This window comes from Megascapheus bottae, chromosome Y (genome assembly GCF_031878675.1).
Source record: "Megascapheus bottae isolate mThoBot1 chromosome Y, mThoBot2.hap1, whole genome shotgun sequence".
Classification (NCBI taxonomy): domain Eukaryota; kingdom Metazoa; phylum Chordata; class Mammalia; order Rodentia; family Geomyidae; genus Megascapheus; species Megascapheus bottae.
The window spans coordinates 8,582,607-8,601,420 of NC_143548.1; the positions used below are offsets into that span (position 1 = coordinate 8,582,607).

Genomic DNA, 18,814 nt, shown 5'->3' on the forward strand with positions numbered 1-18,814 from the left:
GCTCCAGGATCTCCTAGGAAAACACAGACCAAAGTCCCTTGATTTATATAAAGCAAATTGTAGCCGAGGACGTGGCTCTGCTGGTAAGCACTCTTCGAATTGCATTCCTGGAAATAAAAGGTAACAATCAAGGTAAGAGAAACTAGTTGAGTAATTTAAATGTATAAAAAAGCAAGTAATGAACAACAAAAGAGAGGTATTTTTGGTAAGGTCCTTTAAAATATAAAGCAGTCATTGATACCAAGAACACACTTTAAAGAGACTGATACATTACTATTTTTAAAAGCAAATACTCAAGGAGAGGGGTCCAAAGTGTGCAGCCCCAAAAGCTAGGAGAATTTGAAAGACTGGCATTCCTTTGACAATTTTGAGAAAGATCTGAAACAGTGGAGCTAGAAACCACTCTTGCAAAGGATTGCCTTCCCTTCTGGGAAGGAGGAAATCAGGCTGGGCAAGGCATAGCAGCAGAATCTGAGGGACCCCTTGAAATGTAACATTCCTGGTCATTTGCAGGAAGTTTGTGTAAGTACCTGCTTTCTGCAGGACGGGCTCCTGGGCTTGGCCAAAACAGGTTGCCAGACAGCTCTGTTTCTTCTCTGTTGGCTGAACTGTGCAGGGTTTCAGAAATACCTTCTAGGGTTCTTTCCTGACCACCTTTGGACAAGCAGGCCTCTATCCTCCTTTATCCTGCACTATTACTTCACCCTGCAGAATTACTCGGAAAGCCAAGCAGTATCCCATGTGTTTAGTCCGTGTGAGGAAAAGCAGTAACAAAACCATCAGTTTCCGTCTGACCTCAATGGTCACAGGAACGCTGTCTGTGTACCCTCGTCCTTCTTGCACCCAGTCCTAGTTCCCATGAGGCTATAGGGTTCGCACCCCAGGGTCTTGTCTGCTGCAAGTCTGATCATTCAGCTTCGCCTGAGATGGAGGGCTCAGGCCGGAAGGGAAGAAGAGGACCTAAGTGACCACAGGACTCTGAAAGGGAGGGAGGCTTGGATGTAGGCCCCACAGGCACAGCGTGCAAGCGGAATGCCTTCAGGGTTGGCAGCGGGAGAAAGAGTGGGTTGGGGAAGCGGGAAGTCGGCCCCATCTTGGGACGGTAGAAGAAGGGTGGAGAAGGGGAGGCGCTGGGAGGCACAGGGGGAAGGGAGGGGAGAGGAAGTGGAAGCTCAGAGCCACCTTGGGTGGGGAGGGCAGGGGAGGCTAGGGGCCACCCGGGGAAGGACGACGGGAGAAGAGAAGAAAGCTGGAAACCACCGTGGGAAGGGAGGGGAGGAGAGGTGCAAGTTCTGAGCCAGCTTGGATGGGTAAGTGAGCAGGGGAAGGGGAAGGAGAGGGCTGTGTGTTATCCTGGGAAGGGAGGGGAGGAGAGGAGGAACCCGGGAGCCACCTTGGGAAGGGAGGGGCTGACAGGGGAGCCCGGGGCCCTTCCCTCCCCTGTGGGGCTGGTAGAAGGCAGCAAAGGTGGAAATCCTGGTGCGGAGCGGTTAAACGTGGAGGTGTCCCGGGAGGAAGAGCTGATGTGTGGAGTGTGGCCCGGTTCTTTGGCACGGGTGGTGAGGGCCCTTTGTCTGCGGGTCTGGGACTTTCCCTGGAGCAGGACTGGCTGTGGAGGCCGGAGAGGGGGCGGGGCGGGGATGGGCACAGGAGGGCCTGGGCAAGGGGGGTGGGAAAGGTGGGCTGGGGAGGGGCGGGGCCTTGTGGGCCTGACCTGAGGCCTGACCTGCGCATGCGCAGGAGCAGGGTCATGACCCCCAGGCAGCGGAAGCCAGGCCAACTGCCACTGTTGCTCCCGTGTCTCTTAAGCTTGCCGCCCACCACACAGTTCCAGGAACCGGTGTTCGTCTTGGGAGCTCGTGGCCACCTGCCGAGAGCGCTTCCACTCTCCCCCACCCACCATGCCGAAAAATAAAGGTAATGCGGCTTGTTCCGGGCCGGCTCGTCCGTCTCGTGTGCGGGCCTTGAACCTCCTTAGGCCCGAGACAGCCAGTTCTCCTTCCGGCTTGACTGCTGCTTCTGACTGGGCTTGGGCGGAGGCCCCGGGACGATTGGCCCATTTCCGAGTGTGGTCGTTTGGGTGCAGCCGGCGTCCTCCTGTGTAGGTCTCCTGGGCAAGAATGCAGGATTTTGCCTCCGACTGAGGGCGGACTGCACCTCAGGCCCGCTGGGAGCCGCCCGGGCCTGGCCCGTGGGGCGCCGGGCCTTCCGGGAACTCTCTGGAAGTCGTTCTCAACCTGAAGGCCTGCTTGGCGTCTGTGCCTCAGACGCATAGATGGTTAGCAATATGGCAGGAAACTTCCAGCCGAGCCCTGGGTGGGGCCTTGACCCACCCTCGCCCGACACCCATCCTGTGTGGGTTTATCTCTAGCAAAGTTTTCTGAGGTCAGCCCTTCATACAGTACAGTAAGATTTTCACATTCGGAGCACTGTGGCATACTTAGCCAGGTTTTTCCTGCCTTTCCCAGCACTGGATAGTGTGCGACTAAGACCAGCAGGGTCCTTTGTTTTCTCCACCGAAACGCCACAGATTCGATTTAAGCACTGCCAACACAAAAGCCGAGACGTGGGCATCGACTGAACTTCCTCTTGTAGACAGACCTAACGCGTGCGGTCCTGTGAATTATCCCGATCGTTTCGTGAACATTTAAATACCAAAAAGGGTGATTTTTTATGTGTGTGTTTATTTTTAACGGGACAGATCCATCCTTCATAACCCTGAACAAGTCTTCCATGTTCATGCTCTTGAGCCCAGAGCTCTGTACGCTCTTGATGTTTGACAGCTGGCTGCAGAAATGCCACTTCATTTCTCCCTAGACCTGTTAAGACGTGCCGTGTTCCACCACTTCCTAATAAGGCCCCCAGTCCTATGCGTCCTGATTCAGTGCAGTATCCCAAAGGCATGCCATTGCCACTCTGCTGTTTCCAAACCAGTGGGCAGATCACAAATTAGGTTTTTATTTAAGGTACACTAAAAACATGCATGCAATAAAAGGAACTCCTGGAACTCCCAATCACAGAAAAGGATAAATTACACCGGAGCCATTGTGTACCCGTGCCACATCCCTTCCCTTTTCCTCTCTGTATGTACAGCCATCCGGAGTAGTTGTAACGACGCTTAAAAAGTAGATAAAGTGCGACCGTTAATTCTCTCATTTACTTTTATAATCTGGTAAAGGAGGTAAAAACAGGCGCAGAGGTAAGAATGAGAATGAATCTCAGAAAAGAGAGTTGGTCTTTAAAGAGGCTGGACAAGGTAAGTAAGTCTTTTAAAGTTAGGCTTCTCTTATTAATGATACCTTTGTAGATGTTTAGCCTCAAAGGATCTTCTTTAAAACATAGCAAACTTGGAGTAGTGACATTCAAACTGTGTGATAGTCCTTTGTTCAGGCGGGTGGGAATCTTTTCATTAGTGATCCTCTATTTCCTGGATAGTAGGGTAATAAGGAGTAGCAACACAGTGTATTTTCTTGAGATGGAAGGGATCTTACTGTATTTTTGTTTAATTTGTATCATCTGCAGCAGCACCATGATTATCACGTGCTCCTCCTCCTTATTGCCTTCTGTGTAATGGAGAGGCACCTGTTTGTCTTGAGCGGGAAAGGACTTGCTAAATTTTTTGTCCAGGCTGGACTCAAAACTTTACATCTGTGATCCTGCTGATATCCACCTCTTTGGCAGCTGATTTATGGACAAATTCCTACTGCAGCCCGGTATGAAACTGTTTACAAACCGAATGTAGATGAGATCTGAATTGAGTGACTGTGCTTGATGAGAGGCACTGTAGCCATATCCCTAGCCCTTTACTTTCAGTAAGGTAGAATCTTTCTGTAATTTTTTCTCTCTCATTTGTTGTTTTCCTCTTATTATTACTATCATTGTCATTATATTACTATTGTTATTGTTGTCAAGGCTCCTCCTTCTTCTTATTGCCTCCTGTGTAATTGGGTCGTAAGGAGAAGTACCCATTTTTCTTGAGATGGAAGGAGGCTTGCTGACACTTCACCACTCTCTGCTCCAACTAATGTCCGTCTCTTTGCTGGCTTGTTTATGGGGAAATTCTTACCACACCAGGCATGAAACAGATATTAATCCCAATTTCTGATCAGTTGTCCAGATTTACATTTTGTATTTTTTCAGTATTCATCCAGAAATTTTATATAAAACTTTGGTACAGAGTGTAAAGTTTGGTATGCAAATTCCTCCTGCGCTGTTCTTTCTGCTAAGAAGCATTTTTGCTATATGGGGTCTTTTATTACTCCATATGAAATTTTGGATTGCCTCTTCTATTTCTGAAAGAGGTTTTAAGAGTTGGTTTAACATACTCCCACTTATACAAGTTGCACAGAGAACAAAAAAACTAAGTCTGGAAACCATTAACTTGAATATACAAAGCTATAGTGTTCTTAAGAACTAAAAACAGGCCATTTTGCAATGTATGCCCATATCAAAACACAAGTACTAATCCTAAGAAGTCACATAAGACTTAAGCCACATTTATTTGCACATGTATTGTAATGGCAACAAATACTCCATACAGATTTATAAAACTCCAAAGTTATCACTTGGTACGCTTGCGTGTTATTTTGCTTACTTACATAGTCAAGCCTTCCATACAGTGGTTCCTTGAACAAAACTTCTCTAAAACACATATTGGCATGTTTCATTTAGAGCCAACAGAAATGTTAAGACAAGACCACAAATTCAAAATCCAAGTTTAGAAGATTTCTTAGAAAAAAGTGACCATTAGTTTAACAGATTGCATATACTGTTAGCACAGAGGTAACATCAAAGACAGATGTATGATGCTCCCATCATCAGGAAAATGACAACCAAGATAGGAAAATGCTTAGATGAACAAGTGAGATCAGAAAATAGTAAATGATTATTAAGCTGCAAAGACCTGAGAGCTAAAGCCAAGTAAGTGAGGAAGTCTCCAGAAACACCCTAAGCCTATTCACTATGCAGTGGTAAAAACTGAAAATGATTATACAAGGGTCAAAAAGGCATCTCAAAGTAATGAAATGAACATTTATTCCTAAAAAGTAATGTACGATACAGAATTAGAAGGGAACAGACTTAATAGATTTACCTATTAAGATATACAGATTCTTACTGAAGCCTATAGGATATTTAGAAAAGATGACAAGAGATGTTAATCTTTTTATTATTATTTTTACATATTCCGGAACATCGCATAATTTTCATAAATAACTCTTACAAAATTATGCAAAAAGTACAAGAATGTCTGGTAAACAAACAGTCTGTGTTTTCCAAAAAGATTTTTTACAACCTGCAATTCTCAAGGCAGCATCCTCCTTACAAGGAAAGGTAATCCTTTAACTCAAGAAATCTTCTGCTGCAAAGAATAGGCTAGGAAAGCCTGGCTTCTTCCGTTAACACCTTTTGTCTTTCCCATCTGATTTTCGGTCTCTCTCACTTCTTGAAATCTTTTGCCTGGTCGACTACCCTCTGATACAGATCTCTTTCTGTCAGACTTGGAATTCTTATCCTTCAATCTTCTTGTGCCTGTGCCACTACCACCTTTGGAAGATTTGTGACTTCTCTCTAATCCTGACGTATCCATTCGCTTCGGATTCATGCTCCTACCGTGCTTTCTGTCTCTATTGTGTCCCCGGCCCCTACTTTGACTTCTACTCTCATTACTACTAGTAGTACTGCTGCTCCTATCTTGGCTACTACTACCACTTGTGCTGGAGCTACTACCAGAACTGCTTTGACTACTACGCTGCCACTGCTAGAACTGTTTCTGCTGCTGCTACTGGTTGAGCTGCTACTAGAACTGCTACTATTGCTGTTGCTTCAGCTTGTACTGTGGAGTGCGCTGTTAAACTGGTTCCACTACTGGCACTTCAGTGAGTTGTACAGGCTCAACAGCAAACACTTTCCTCTCAGGTAGTTGATTCTTTTGTTCCTGAATAACCTGAGCTGAAACAGCTAATGTCAAAGTCTCGGGCTGAGAAAGAGGCTGGGGTTGATGAACTTGATGGGGCTGAGACTGCACCTGGGTTAGAGGCTGAGCCACAGGCTCACGTTGGGGTTCAGATTCTTTTTCAAATGCTTTTTCCTCAGGTTTCTTCTCCACTTCTATAACACTAACATTGGCTTTTGCAGGAGAAAGAGACATATTCTTTATCTGGCTCAACATCAAATTCCATCTCTGGCTCCAATTCTTTGCTAGTTTTATTTTCTGAAGGCTCTATGCTTTCAACTTGATTAGTTTCCATCACTTTCTGCTCAGCAATTACATTTTGGACATTCTCAACCATCTCTAGCACATCCATAACTTCTTCAGGCTGACTATCCTGTTGTTTGTCACTTTCCTTTGCCTCTGTTTCCTCCTCAAACTTAACCTTCATTTCCTGTTTTTGCTCCTCCTCCTCCTCCTGTTCTTTCTCTGCATCACTATGCACTATGCCTACTTTCTTTGCCTCTTCTGCCTCCTTTATTTCTACATCATTGTGCTGATTACCTGTCTCCTCCAACTTTTCCTCTGGATGTGCCACCTTACCTTCTTCTTGTTCCCGCTTCTGTTCTTCATTATGCACCAGCTGATGCCCTTTTTCTTTCATGGTGTGCCTTCTAGGCCTATTTGTTCTGCAAATTTGAGCGTGTACCTTCAAATAACACATTCCAAATTTGAGCGTGTACCTTCAAATAACACATTCATTTTTCTCTGTGATTCTTCTATTGGATTTGGGGTATCTGGACACATTCTTCCAGGAATATAGAACAAATGGAGATCTGTGTTAGTTTGTCTATACTTAATTACCTTGGCATTATGTTCATTGCATTCTTCTTGCAGCTGCGGAAGCCCAACCTTCCAAAAGCCACCGTTCTGTCTGTTTTACATGTCTCTCTTCAGATAGTTCTCTCCTCTCATGTTCAACTTGCTTTCTCTCTTCTTCTGCCTGAACTTCAAGTTTTTGTTCAATTTCCTGACATCTGTAGATTCTTGTTTAAATTTCTGAAGAGTACCCAACAATAAGCCAAATATTCATCGATACCTCTACTTTCCCTTTACATCCATATTTTGATCCTGGATAAGGCGGTCTCTGTGTGTGTGTTCTTCAGAGGTAGCTACAGCTGAAGACTGTAGTGCCAGCTTATTGACATCCTCCTCCTCTGGGTTGCTCTCTTGGTATGATTCTCTTCCTGTCCGATGCTCCCCACCCCAGAAAGGGCCAGCTGTTCGGCTTGCATGGGTCTCACGTCATTTGGATCTCACCCCGTGAGCTTGCGGATGTTTTCATCTACGTTGTTTAGGCTCTCTTTGGTCTTTTCTAGCTGTTCCTGCAAAGTTCTCACTGTGACCACCATCTTCTGAAATGTTCACATTTTTCAATCACATGAAACATGCTTTTCTATCACCAAAGGCCTTTCTATATTTGCCTTTGAATTTCTTATTTGTATAAGATGTGGAACTTAACAGCAAACTTTCATACTTTTCTTTTTTGTTGCCACATGCTGGAAATGTTTGGAGCACATGTATATTCAGAAGCTATCAGAAAATAATCTCACCGCTGTGTAGACAGCCTTTTCGTGTGTTAGATTTTCTCTGGATTAACTCTGCTATGGAGTGTTGTGTAGGTTCTCTTACATTTTATTTCCCTTTCCTACTCTCCTCTTTATTTTTGCCAGTTCAGAGCTTTGATCTAAAGCCCTGAGCACTTAGGGTTTCTCAAGGCTAAATCTCTACCACTGGAGCCACTGCTCCACTTCTGTGTTTTTCCTATGTATGTGGTACCAAGGACTCAAACCCGGGTCTTTGAGTGTGCAAGCACTCGACCCCTAGGCCAAACACCTAGCCCCTCCTACCCCACTTTTATTCTTTTCCCACAAGATGTCCATGGCTTCTATTCTTAACAGTATCCTTCTTAAGAACATTGGGATGGTTTGAGGAATACTTGAACTCAACATCTGACATTTTACCTCTGAACAGTGTTTTTATCTTATAGACTAGTTGATAGTGTAAATGTAGGACTTACTAATAATGAAGCCGTTTGTTTTAGCTTTCTCTGAGGCAAGGGAGATTTATTTGGCAGAGAGTGATACTAGTATGTATAAATGTATGTACATATATATGTATTACACTGGTCCTGGGTCTTGAACTCAGACCAATGTTGAATTTTATCCCAACTACAGAGTATGCACAAGTTCTCAAAATGTTGGGAAACGGACGATTATAAGCAATGTGTTTTGATGGCATAAGCAGGCTATGTCATATCAGAGGAAACTTGAGGAAAAAGGTACGGTATGGATTTTTGTTTACTTCATGGATTCGTTTTGTTGTTGAGGGTGGTGGTAGTACTGGCCTTAGAACTCAGGTCCTCTAGCCCATCCCCTTGTTGTGCTGTAATATGGGTTTGCTATAAAAATAATTGGTTTTAAAAACTAAGTAAGGGGTGATATTGTCCAAAAAGGGAAATGTATTCAATACCTGACTTATACAATGGTAACCTCTCTCTATAGCACCTTCATATTAACAACAAAATAACACAAAAGTAATTTCTTTTAAAGTAAGAGGTTTTTTTGTGGAACTCTCAAAACTCTCTGGAAAATTAGTGATGTGCATTATGATATAGAAAGTAAAATAAGATCCTTGATCTCTCTCATTTTCCCCACCTCTATTGTATTGGCTAGAAAGATTCATTATGCATATAACACTGAGGAAACAAATAAAATGAATCTATAAAACAAGCGGTCTCGATTGAATTAAGTATTGGCTGTAGTAAGGAATAAAAAACATAGGAATTATTTCAGATGGAAAGAGACTACAGGGTGTACTAAAGAAATCAGTGTTCATTTTGTCAGTTCCGGGAAATGTATGTGGTATTAGGCAATTCTGAGTCAGATATATTAAAAAAATAGATTACAACATTAGACTGGTTTATAAATTACATTGTGTGTAGGAGATGCATATATATATGTGTGTGTGATACATATATACATATCAGCCCTATATATCATAGGTGGACTACATATATGTATATATATATATGTACATATATATATGCCACATGATAGATGCCTTTCGTGTAATCATCTATCTGACATACATATGTGATACACACACTCGAGTCTGTGAGTTCCTTCTTCTCCAACTTACTGGCATTTATTTGTACGAGCTATCTTACTTTATTTGTATTGCTGTACCATAGGAGAATAAGCCTGTGTGGGTGGCTTTTAAAGAAAAGCAGTCTTTATTATAGTGTATGAGACTATTACCATTGGTGGTGGAGCATGTATGGTGAAGACTTGCTAACTGAATCTTAGTTGAGTGATGACATGTTGAAAGTGACCAAAGTGTTTTCTGGACCTTTTTTTTTGGAATGGGCACAAATCTTGATTCATCATGATTCACCAGAATTAACCTCCTCCCCATTATGTATTTATTTATTTTTAATTTAATTTTGATGCCAGTATTGGGGCTTGAACCCAGGGCTTTGCTAAAGGCTTAGCATTCTACCACTTGAGTGACAGATCTGTTTCTAGCTTTGTGGTGGTAAATTGGAGCTAAAAGCATCATGGACTTTCCTACTCATGCTGGCTCTGAACTGCAGTCCTCCTAAGTAGCTGGGATTACAGTCACGAGTCACTGACCTTAGGTCGAGGTAAGGATTGTTAATGTAAGCATTTTGCAACACACTGTTCTGCCAATGACAGGACCTACATTTCTGTAGATGGAGGGTAGAGGTTTGGTTTCGATGAGTAATTCTTGTTTATTTGGATAACAAACTATCATCACTAACAGTTGTGGTACTTGGTCTCATTTTTTGTTAAAGAATAATTTTTCTGCCAAGGATTTGAAGTAAATTTGGCATATGTCATGCGAGGCTTCACGTATGACTGTCAGGACACCTTACATTTTTTTCTTTATTATGTCTTCCCCCTTTATTTTCTGCTGATGAGATTTGAGCCCAGGGACTGTGCATAGGAGGAAAGTTATGTTTGCACAATGAGCTACACCTCTAATTTTAGTGGGTTAATTCTTTTTTAAAGCAATTATATACTGTGTGAAAGACAATGTCTCTTTGTAACAGGAAAGTGCTGTATGAGCAAAGGTGGACTTGAACTTGTGGTCCTGGTTGTGTTGGCTTTCTGCAGCACCTTTTCATCTTCCAGTTGTTCATGGGTACTTTGCCCAAAATAGACGAATAATAATGACTGGTATATCTAACACTGCTCTTTATTATTTGTGGTAATATGCAATAAATTGCCTTTTACAGGTTTGGATAAATGCCTCAGACATTATACTGGTTGGTCTGCGAGACTATCAGGTAAAAAGTCCTATGTCTTTATTACTTAGTAACAGAATTAGCATCTGTGATCAATTCCAGGCTCTGTCCCTTCTCCTCATGCTGATATTTATTAAGAGCTAGTTGAATTTGAAGACACAGGATTATTTTTATCCACAAGGGTTTCCAAAGTGGCTATAGAGACACGCGTGTTTTTGTGGGAAAATGTTTTTTGTTTCTTTTAAATAGTACATGCAGTTAATAATCTCTAGTAGGTCTAGATAAATATCATCATTTATTTGAAAGTTCTGTGTTAAGCATCAGTCAGTGATAAAAGACTGGTGTTGGCTGATATTCCCATTGCTGTTATCATATGTGTTGTTTTTACTGCTTTTTAAATTACCTTCTCTAAAATGAAAATGGCAGTTTATGGTGATGTTTTCAATGAGTGCATTAATTTTACAGACAAGTTGGTCTTTCTTACTGCTTTCTAAAGTTATTAGTGCATATTGATTATATGTGAGAGGTTTCATTGGGACATTTCTATTTGTACATACTATTTATGCTGATAATATTCACTTCCCTACTTTCTCTTTTTTACATGAGCTTTTTGTCTTCTTTCTTTGCAGTGTTTTAAAAATGAATTTTTATTGATCTTTGAATACATACACACCTTAAACCTTTGTTTCACTAGAGGCCCAAGTCATGTTCTATCCATTTTTTTTGTTTGGTGTCAGTCCTAGGATATGAACAAACCGTTAGGTTTAATAAGGATCTCAGGATGTGGCCCACTGTGTGCTTTGACTTGTAGAGTATAATGATCCTCTTGCTTCAATGTCCTGAGTAACTGCTGCTATACACAGAGAGCATTTTACTGGCTCAGGCTCATTATTTACTGGGTTTAGAAATCCAAATCTGGGAACTTTACACAGTTGAGGAAATCACAAGTTTGGGGCTGGGAACATGGTTCATGACTACACAAAGCAGTAAAATTATAAAAATGTTACAGTGTTTTCGTGAACATTGAGACATGCATGCAAACTATTAACTGTTTGCTATAAATTGAAAATGTCTACTAAAATAAATGGCAGAGTCCTCTATAAGTTTCAAACTTAAGAAGTACATTTGAGGCCAGGAGTTTGGCCTACTGGTAGATTGCTTGCCTAGCATGCAAAGACCCAGGTTGGATTCCTTGGTATCACATACATAGAAAAAAACAGAAGTGGTGCTGAGGCTCAAGTGGTGGAGTGCTAGCCTTGAGAAAGTCCAAGGACAGTGCTCAGGCCCTGAGCTCAAGCCCAGGACTGGCAAAAAAAGTGTATTTGATTATTTGATTTTCACCAGTTTAAAAAAATACAACTATGTAAGAAAGTATCACTACTAGAAGTAGTAGTTTTGTTTTGCTATTGCTCAGTAGAATAGTCTGTAGATGTTATCTCCTCTTGGCCCAATTCCTTTATTTCTTTTGATCATTTGTCCAATTATAATTGTCATTGAAAACAAAATATTCAAATCAGTATCCCCCCAGAATTTTTTAATTCTACAACTCATCCCCACCCCCCATGTGTTTTGTTTTGTTTGTTTGTTTTGTTTTTGCCAGTCTTTTGGCTTAATCTCAGGGCCTGTGCACTGGAGCCACAGTACCATTTCTGGCGTTTTTCTGTGTATTGTGTAATTGATGCTGCTAGGCAAGCATTCTACCACTAGGGCTAAACTCCTGACCCTACAATTCCACCTGTTTAAAAAAAAAATAAAAATATATTTTGTTGGTAGTTTCCACTAATGGACACAGCAGTCTCATCAACATCTTAACATTTCTTAACATTTATTTAATACATTTACTCTAATTCTTTCTGAAGTTTTTGCCAGTTCTGGGTTCAAGCTCAGGGCCTGAGCACTGTCTTTGGACTTTCCCAAGCCTAGAGGTCTACCACTTCAGACCCAGCACCACGTCTGGGTTTTTAATCTATGTATGTGGTACCACGAAATAGAACCCAGGTCTTGTGCATGCTAGGCAAGCACTGTACCACTAGGCCAAACCCCTGGCCCCTAGTTTTTTAAATTTTAACTTTATTAAAACGTGGTAGATCTAGTTTCTTACTCCTTCTGGATACCATTCTAGTGGCTGAAATTTTTCCTGTTGTTGGCCGTAATTCCCAAAGTGACTCTTCCACTTTCCTAACAACTTTCCTTTTTTTGTGACCCTTTCCATATCCTGAGAATGACAGAACATAGGGCAAAGGACCAATGCATTTTAAGACCATTCTATAGCTGTTTGCTGGATTCAAAGCAGGGGTCAGGGCAAAAACACACTTATACTCACAGACTTCAAAGCAAATAAGGAAGCGGTAAAACACCCTTGAACTTGGTGTTGTGCACTGATTGAGTTGTCTCCAGTCAGTTTACAAAGGTTGGTTTGACCAAAAAACTACACTGCTGTTTTGCAGCCTTCCAGTCAACAAACAGTGTTAAATAATAAATAAAATGTGAAGCTTTTTCTGTTTTGTTTTTATGAAGATTGAAAGTGCAGTAATCCTTTCCATGTTATGACTTACCATAAGTATGTAACATACTTCTTTCCCGAGAATTTAAACCCAGAGAATATTTTTTCAGTCATGGGGCTTGAACTCTGGTCCTGGCCACTGTCCTTCCGCTCTTCTGCTCAAGCCTCCGGTCCTGTCCCTTGAGCCACAGGGCCACTTCCAGTTTTCCAGTGGTTAATTGGTGATAAGTCTCATGGGGCTTCAGTGCCTGCGCTGGCCTTGAATGGCAATCCTCAGATCTCAGCTTCCTGAGTAGCTAGGATTAGGCTGGTTAGCTATCTAGCCTGGCCAGCTGAGCTTTATATTAATGCCTGTCATTGAAGAAACAACTGATAATATTTGTTATAAGCACTTTCAAGGCTGTTTCTTTATTCCTAAGGATAACAAAGCTGATGTGATTTTAAAGTATAATGCTGATGAAGCTAGAAATCTGAAGGCATATGGAGAACTTCCAGAACATGGTAATTTTCCATTCTTCTTTTACAATGTTATGTGTTGTTATTGTGTGTAAAGGTTTAGGTGAACAAGTTGTGATAAAATTATGTCTGTTTACATTGCCAGTATATTAGAAAGAAATAGTAGGACTTGCCTGCAAACTTTTTTTTTTTGCTTTTCGATTTTGTTTGTTTCGAGGCAGTCCTGGGCTTTGAGTTCAAAGTTTGGACTCTGCCATTGAGCTTTTTTTTCTCCAGACTAGCATTCTACCCATTGAGCCACAGATTCATTTCCATTTATTGAGTACTTTATAGGATCAGGGATCAGATGAACATCCCTGCCTAGGCTGTCTTCAAACTGTGATTCTTAGATCTCTTGTCTCCTGAGTAGACATAAATGCATGTGGCACTACTCCCCAGCCCTCATAAACAATATTTGTGGAGGAATTTGTGAGTTTGTAAGCTCCTAATGTTTATGTATCAAGGGAGTAATATACATAAACATAAATAGTCTATGATATACATGTTAACATACATACATTATAATATATAGGGAATAATATATACATGACAATATATTAATGTATATAATATGTATGTAATACATATACATAATTGTAATAAAATAGGTATATAGTATATAAATATGTACATGTGTATATGTGTCTGGCTGTCTGGCTGTGTGTTGTGTTGCAAATATGCAGAGAGAAGTCTTTTCCTCTTCTGTTCCAGTTGGTACTATTGTGATTTGCTTACCTAGTACCTCTAGGTTCCTAGAAAGGTGCTCTACCACTTGAGTGAAATCTCCAGTGGGTATTTTTTTTTCAGGGAAGCTGTTAACATTTTTTTAACCAGAGACTAAACTAATACCGAGATCCTTCTACGTGTTGATTCTCTTGTAAGATGAGACCAAAGGCATGCACAACTACATCCAGTTTGTTAGTTGAATTGAGATTTGCCAACTATTTCCCTAGGTTGGATTTGAACCATGATTCTTTCTATCAACAAATAACTGAGATTATAAATATGAGCCTAAATAACTAAATAATTTTCTGTCCGCAAATAGCAAATAGATTGTAGGTGTGAGCCATGCATCTGGGTGGTTTCTTGTGGCTATCAGTTGAGCCACAAATTTTGGTGCCTCATAATGAGCTTGCTTGCTCACAGCTGGTGCTCTGCTATTTAAGTCTTGCCTATCTAGCCTTGTTTTACTAGTTCATTAGAACTGTAGTGTTATGAACTTCTTTTGCTTGAGTTGGTTTTGAGCTGCTATCCACTGTAATCTCCCAGCCTAGGAATACAAGAATGAACCCCTAGTATCAGAACTCCAACTTTTCTTTTGAAATAGGATCTTAATATTTTTGCGTATGTACATTTCTGTGTATGTGTCATGTGTCTTACTGTCTCTTTTCCTGCCTGTCCTAAGGGTTTGAACTCAGAGCTGGTTGGTGTGCTAAGGCTAATACTCTACCCCTTGAACTCTACCGCATGACTGCCTGCTATTTTGTGTGGTTAACTAAAGATAAGAGAGTGAGAGACTTTCTGGCTGACACTGAACTGTGATCCTCAGATCTCAGTCTCCTGAGTATTCCAGGATTACAGGTATGAGCCAGCATCCCCTAGATGAGTGCTTATTTTTGTAGGAAATGAAGTTCATATGGTCTTGACATTGCTCTATATAGAAGTTTTTTTGAGGTACTTGTGTTTTGCCCTGCTGGAGATGGCACCTAGAATGGTAAACAATTTTGAGCTGCTTTGTATTCCTCTACTGATTTAACACTTTACTTCCCTCATGGATATTTCTGTAGGGAAAACCAGTATAAATATATACACACTTGTGTGTATGTGTATGTCTATGTGTATACATATATATACAGAATTATATATACATATACATACAGATCCATTTTCTAAAGTGGGCAGTTTTAAAAATACTTTGCTTATATAAAGAATGTATTGTTACTTTTAGCTAAAATCAATGAATCTGACACATTTGGTCCTGGAGAGGATGATGAAGTCCAGTTTGATGATATTGGTGATGATGATGAAGACCTAGATGATGTAAGTAGACCTTTATGCAATTTTATCTATAAGAAAAACACTTTCCTGGGGCTGTGGGGGGGAGGGAAATGGGCACCAAAACATGTGAAAGGGTATCAATGTATGTGAATAAATGCACCTTCTATCTGGCAAATATCATGTAACCCTTTTATTAATAACAATAAAAAAAAATAAAGTTAATTCTCTCAAAAAAAAATGAAAAACACTTTCCTGAATCACATTCGTGTATGCATGCATGCATGCATATATACATACATACATACATAGATACATACATACATACATATATATATACATACATACATACATATGTGTATATTTGATTATGGAGCACTTTTGATCAAGGCTAGTTCTCAGCCATATTGAGTCACAGCTCAAGTTCCAATTTCTGGTGGTTAATAGCAGATAAGAGTCTTATTGAATTCCTGTCCAGCCTGGTTTTGAACCAATCCTCAGATCTCAGCCTCCTGAATACCTAGGATTCCAGGCATGAGCCACCAGCGTCCACCAACACAACAATTTTTAACAAAAGAATGTCCTCTGTTTAAAGTTAAGGGCATGTTTTGATACTTGTTCATAAATTGTAAATTTGGGATTGTTCAGAATTAGTTACTCAATTTGTTTATGTTTGAAACACATTTTGTATGCTTTCTTTTTGCAGCAACATATATGGCTTTTGTTACAAGGCATTTCTATAAGCTTAATTTGTTTAAGTAAGAGCATTTAGAGGGGTGGGCACATATCTGTAATGCTAGCTGTTCAGGAGCTAAGATCTGAGGGTCATGGATGGAGATACTTATCTCCATTTGTCCCCCAAAATGCCAGAAGTAGAGCTGTGGGCAAAACATCTCAGGGAAAGTGCCTACATCCTGAGTTCAAGGCCCCAAACTGACTCATGCAAACAAAACAATACCTAGAGAACCTAGAGATGGCTTAGAAAGGAGGAAAGAAAGGAAGAAAGGAAAGAAGAGAGAGAAAGAGAAACAGAGAGACCGAGGCAGAGAGAGAGAGGGAGAGAAAAAGGGAAAGAGAGAGAGAAAAGCATAGCAGCTTTGAAACCATACCTTCCTTAAGTGGTATTAGACTTAGAGTTACTAAAGGTATTAGTGAAATTGCAGTGTACTCTAAAGCGTTGTTAGGGACAAGCATGGAGATTCCATCATTTCATTGGTCAGAATAAATCCTGGATTTGCATGTAAACACAGATATTTGTATGTACATTTGTGTACATATATGGGTGTGTTTATATAGATAGAGACACAATATACAGCCATATATGTAAGGTCTATTCAGAAAATAAATCCATTATAATGGTAAGCAAACAGCACTCGGCACATAACTATGCTTTAACACTTCATGGCCAGAGGTGTAAAATATTACAAGCAAAATTCTTTTTTATTCTTAACACCACACTATGTATTGTATATGTGTTACATGTATCAATATATGAATTCATAGAAGCAATTGGGATTATAGTGTAGCTTCTACTTTTATCAGCCTCTTTTTAAATATACCTCTATTGGAAATCAACTTACATAAATGGTTTTGAAGAAAATTGACTCAGTAATAGGTTTTGATATCTCAGTTCTGGTACAAAATTCCCTTATATTGACAGTTTGACTGATTGCTGAGATGAAACTGTGCCTGATAGTTTTGAAAAACTTTTACATTCAACATAGTTGCCAGAGGTTTCAAAAAATGTATAGGATAATCTTGAGAAAGTTAGATTACTGTACCATGATCCTGATGTTGAGACTTCTTTGAGAATCATTCATCCATATCATCTCAAAAATGCTAATTTTTTAGATCCATCTAGGTCTATTTCAGACGGTTAAAAGAATGGAAGAATGTCTACATAAAGTTAGCTAGTATGTGATTAGACATAAATGTGTATGTGATGTGTGTATATAATACACTGTGTAAATATAGAGTACATGTCATATCCTATGTAAGATAGGATGTATTCTTATATATGTTTCTTGCCAGGTAAAATACCTGTAGAACATATAGTATTTTATATATCCTATACTATACATTTATCCTAGACTGTACATCATACAATATTTACAGAATACAAATTAATGTATTATGAACATATGCTATATAGTTATGTATAGTATATTTTACATATATATTCTGTATAAGCATATATACTGATCAAAAATGGAGGTAGTAATGACATTAATTTGATGCATCAGTGTGTTTGGTAACAAGTCAAAATATGAAGTAGTAATGAGATGAATAGAAAAGTGTCTGTGAAAATTTTACTCAAGTAAACATCCATTTACACACCATCAGTATGTATGCTGCAATCTAAATTTGCCTATATAGAAACAAAGAAAGACACATTGGCAACAGGCAGAAAAAGGGGAAAATTGGATGTATGAATATTATCTGTATGGCATTATACAGATAACTTTACAGAGATCCTTCTGTACAGTATTACATTGTAGTGATCTTTAGTCACTGGATCTGTCATTTCTTTTACTTACAGAACTAGGCTGAACTCAACAAATGTTATTCCAGTCTTCAAGGATTGTTCTACAGTTGTGATCTTGACCATCATCTGCAAAGGGCAGTTTCATTTGCATGAGTAGAGAGTTGGTTGTTCTGTTTTCAAAAACCAGTTTCAATGTTGCTGTGAAGAAGGAAGATGCTGAGTTATTTTAATTAACATGTTAACTGTCTTGAGGTCAAGTGGAATTTACTAATAAAAGTGAAATATTTACTATTAAGACAATAGTTCATTTTTGTTTTTATTTTATTTTATTGTGATATATAGAGGGGTTACAGTTATATTCATCAGGTAGTGGGTACATTAGTTCTTGAACATTGTTACCCCTTCCCGTGTTTTTCTCCCGCTTTCCCTCCATGCAACCCCTCCCATTCATCCCTTACATTCCCTTTTATAAATAAATACATTTATATACAAGATAGCAGGTACCAAAGTTGGATAGAGTAACAACATAAGATAAAGCATAAGGGGAAACAAAAGAGAAAAGAAATAACTTCACATGATGCAACAGTTTACTGATTGAAAACAACAGTCACTAAGACAAGCCTCCTGTTTCCTTATCCTGGACTACATTAAACTTAGCCTCATTTCATGTGGCCATGTGTACTTAGCTTTTGTGCTATTGTGATCCCCTGTATACTAGACGTATACTTCATGTGTCCTGATTGTTCCAAAGGAGGAAAACCATGGAGCCTATGTGTCTTTGGATCTGGCTTACTTCACTTACTATGATTTTTTTCTATGTCTTTCCATTTCCTTACGAATGGGGCAATGTCGTTCTTTCTGATGAAGGAAAATGGTGATCAAGACATGTGAAAGGGTGTCAGTGTATGTGAATTAATGCACCTCCTACCTGGCAAATATCATGTAACCCTTCTATTAATAATAATAAAAATATGAAAAATATTAATGGTAAAAAGAAAAAAGCCTTTCACCCATGTTTTATTGGGATGGTTGTTTCCTTTTTTACGTACATATCTTTCTCATATAATTTTATCGTAA

The 18,814-nt window shown here is 39.8% G+C and overlaps 1 protein-coding gene and 1 pseudogene across 1 annotated transcript; one reads left to right on the forward strand and one right to left on the reverse strand.

Moving 5' to 3' along the window:
• Nucleotides 1–5,396: 5,396 nt before the first annotated feature.
• LOC150040282 (pinin pseudogene) lies at nt 5,397–7,341 on the reverse strand (annotated as a pseudogene).
• A 2,894-nt stretch (nt 7,342–10,235) lies between these two features.
• LOC150040283 (eukaryotic translation initiation factor 1A, Y-chromosomal-like) lies at nt 10,236–18,006 on the forward strand (the record flags this gene model as incomplete). The annotated part of the gene is made up of 4 exons (XM_090327340.1): nt 10,236–10,301; nt 13,182–13,263; nt 15,206–15,297; nt 17,792–18,006. Coding segments are annotated over 4 exons (246 nt in total), but the record flags the coding sequence as incomplete, so codon positions are not given.
• Nucleotides 18,007–18,814: the final 808 nt, after the last annotated feature.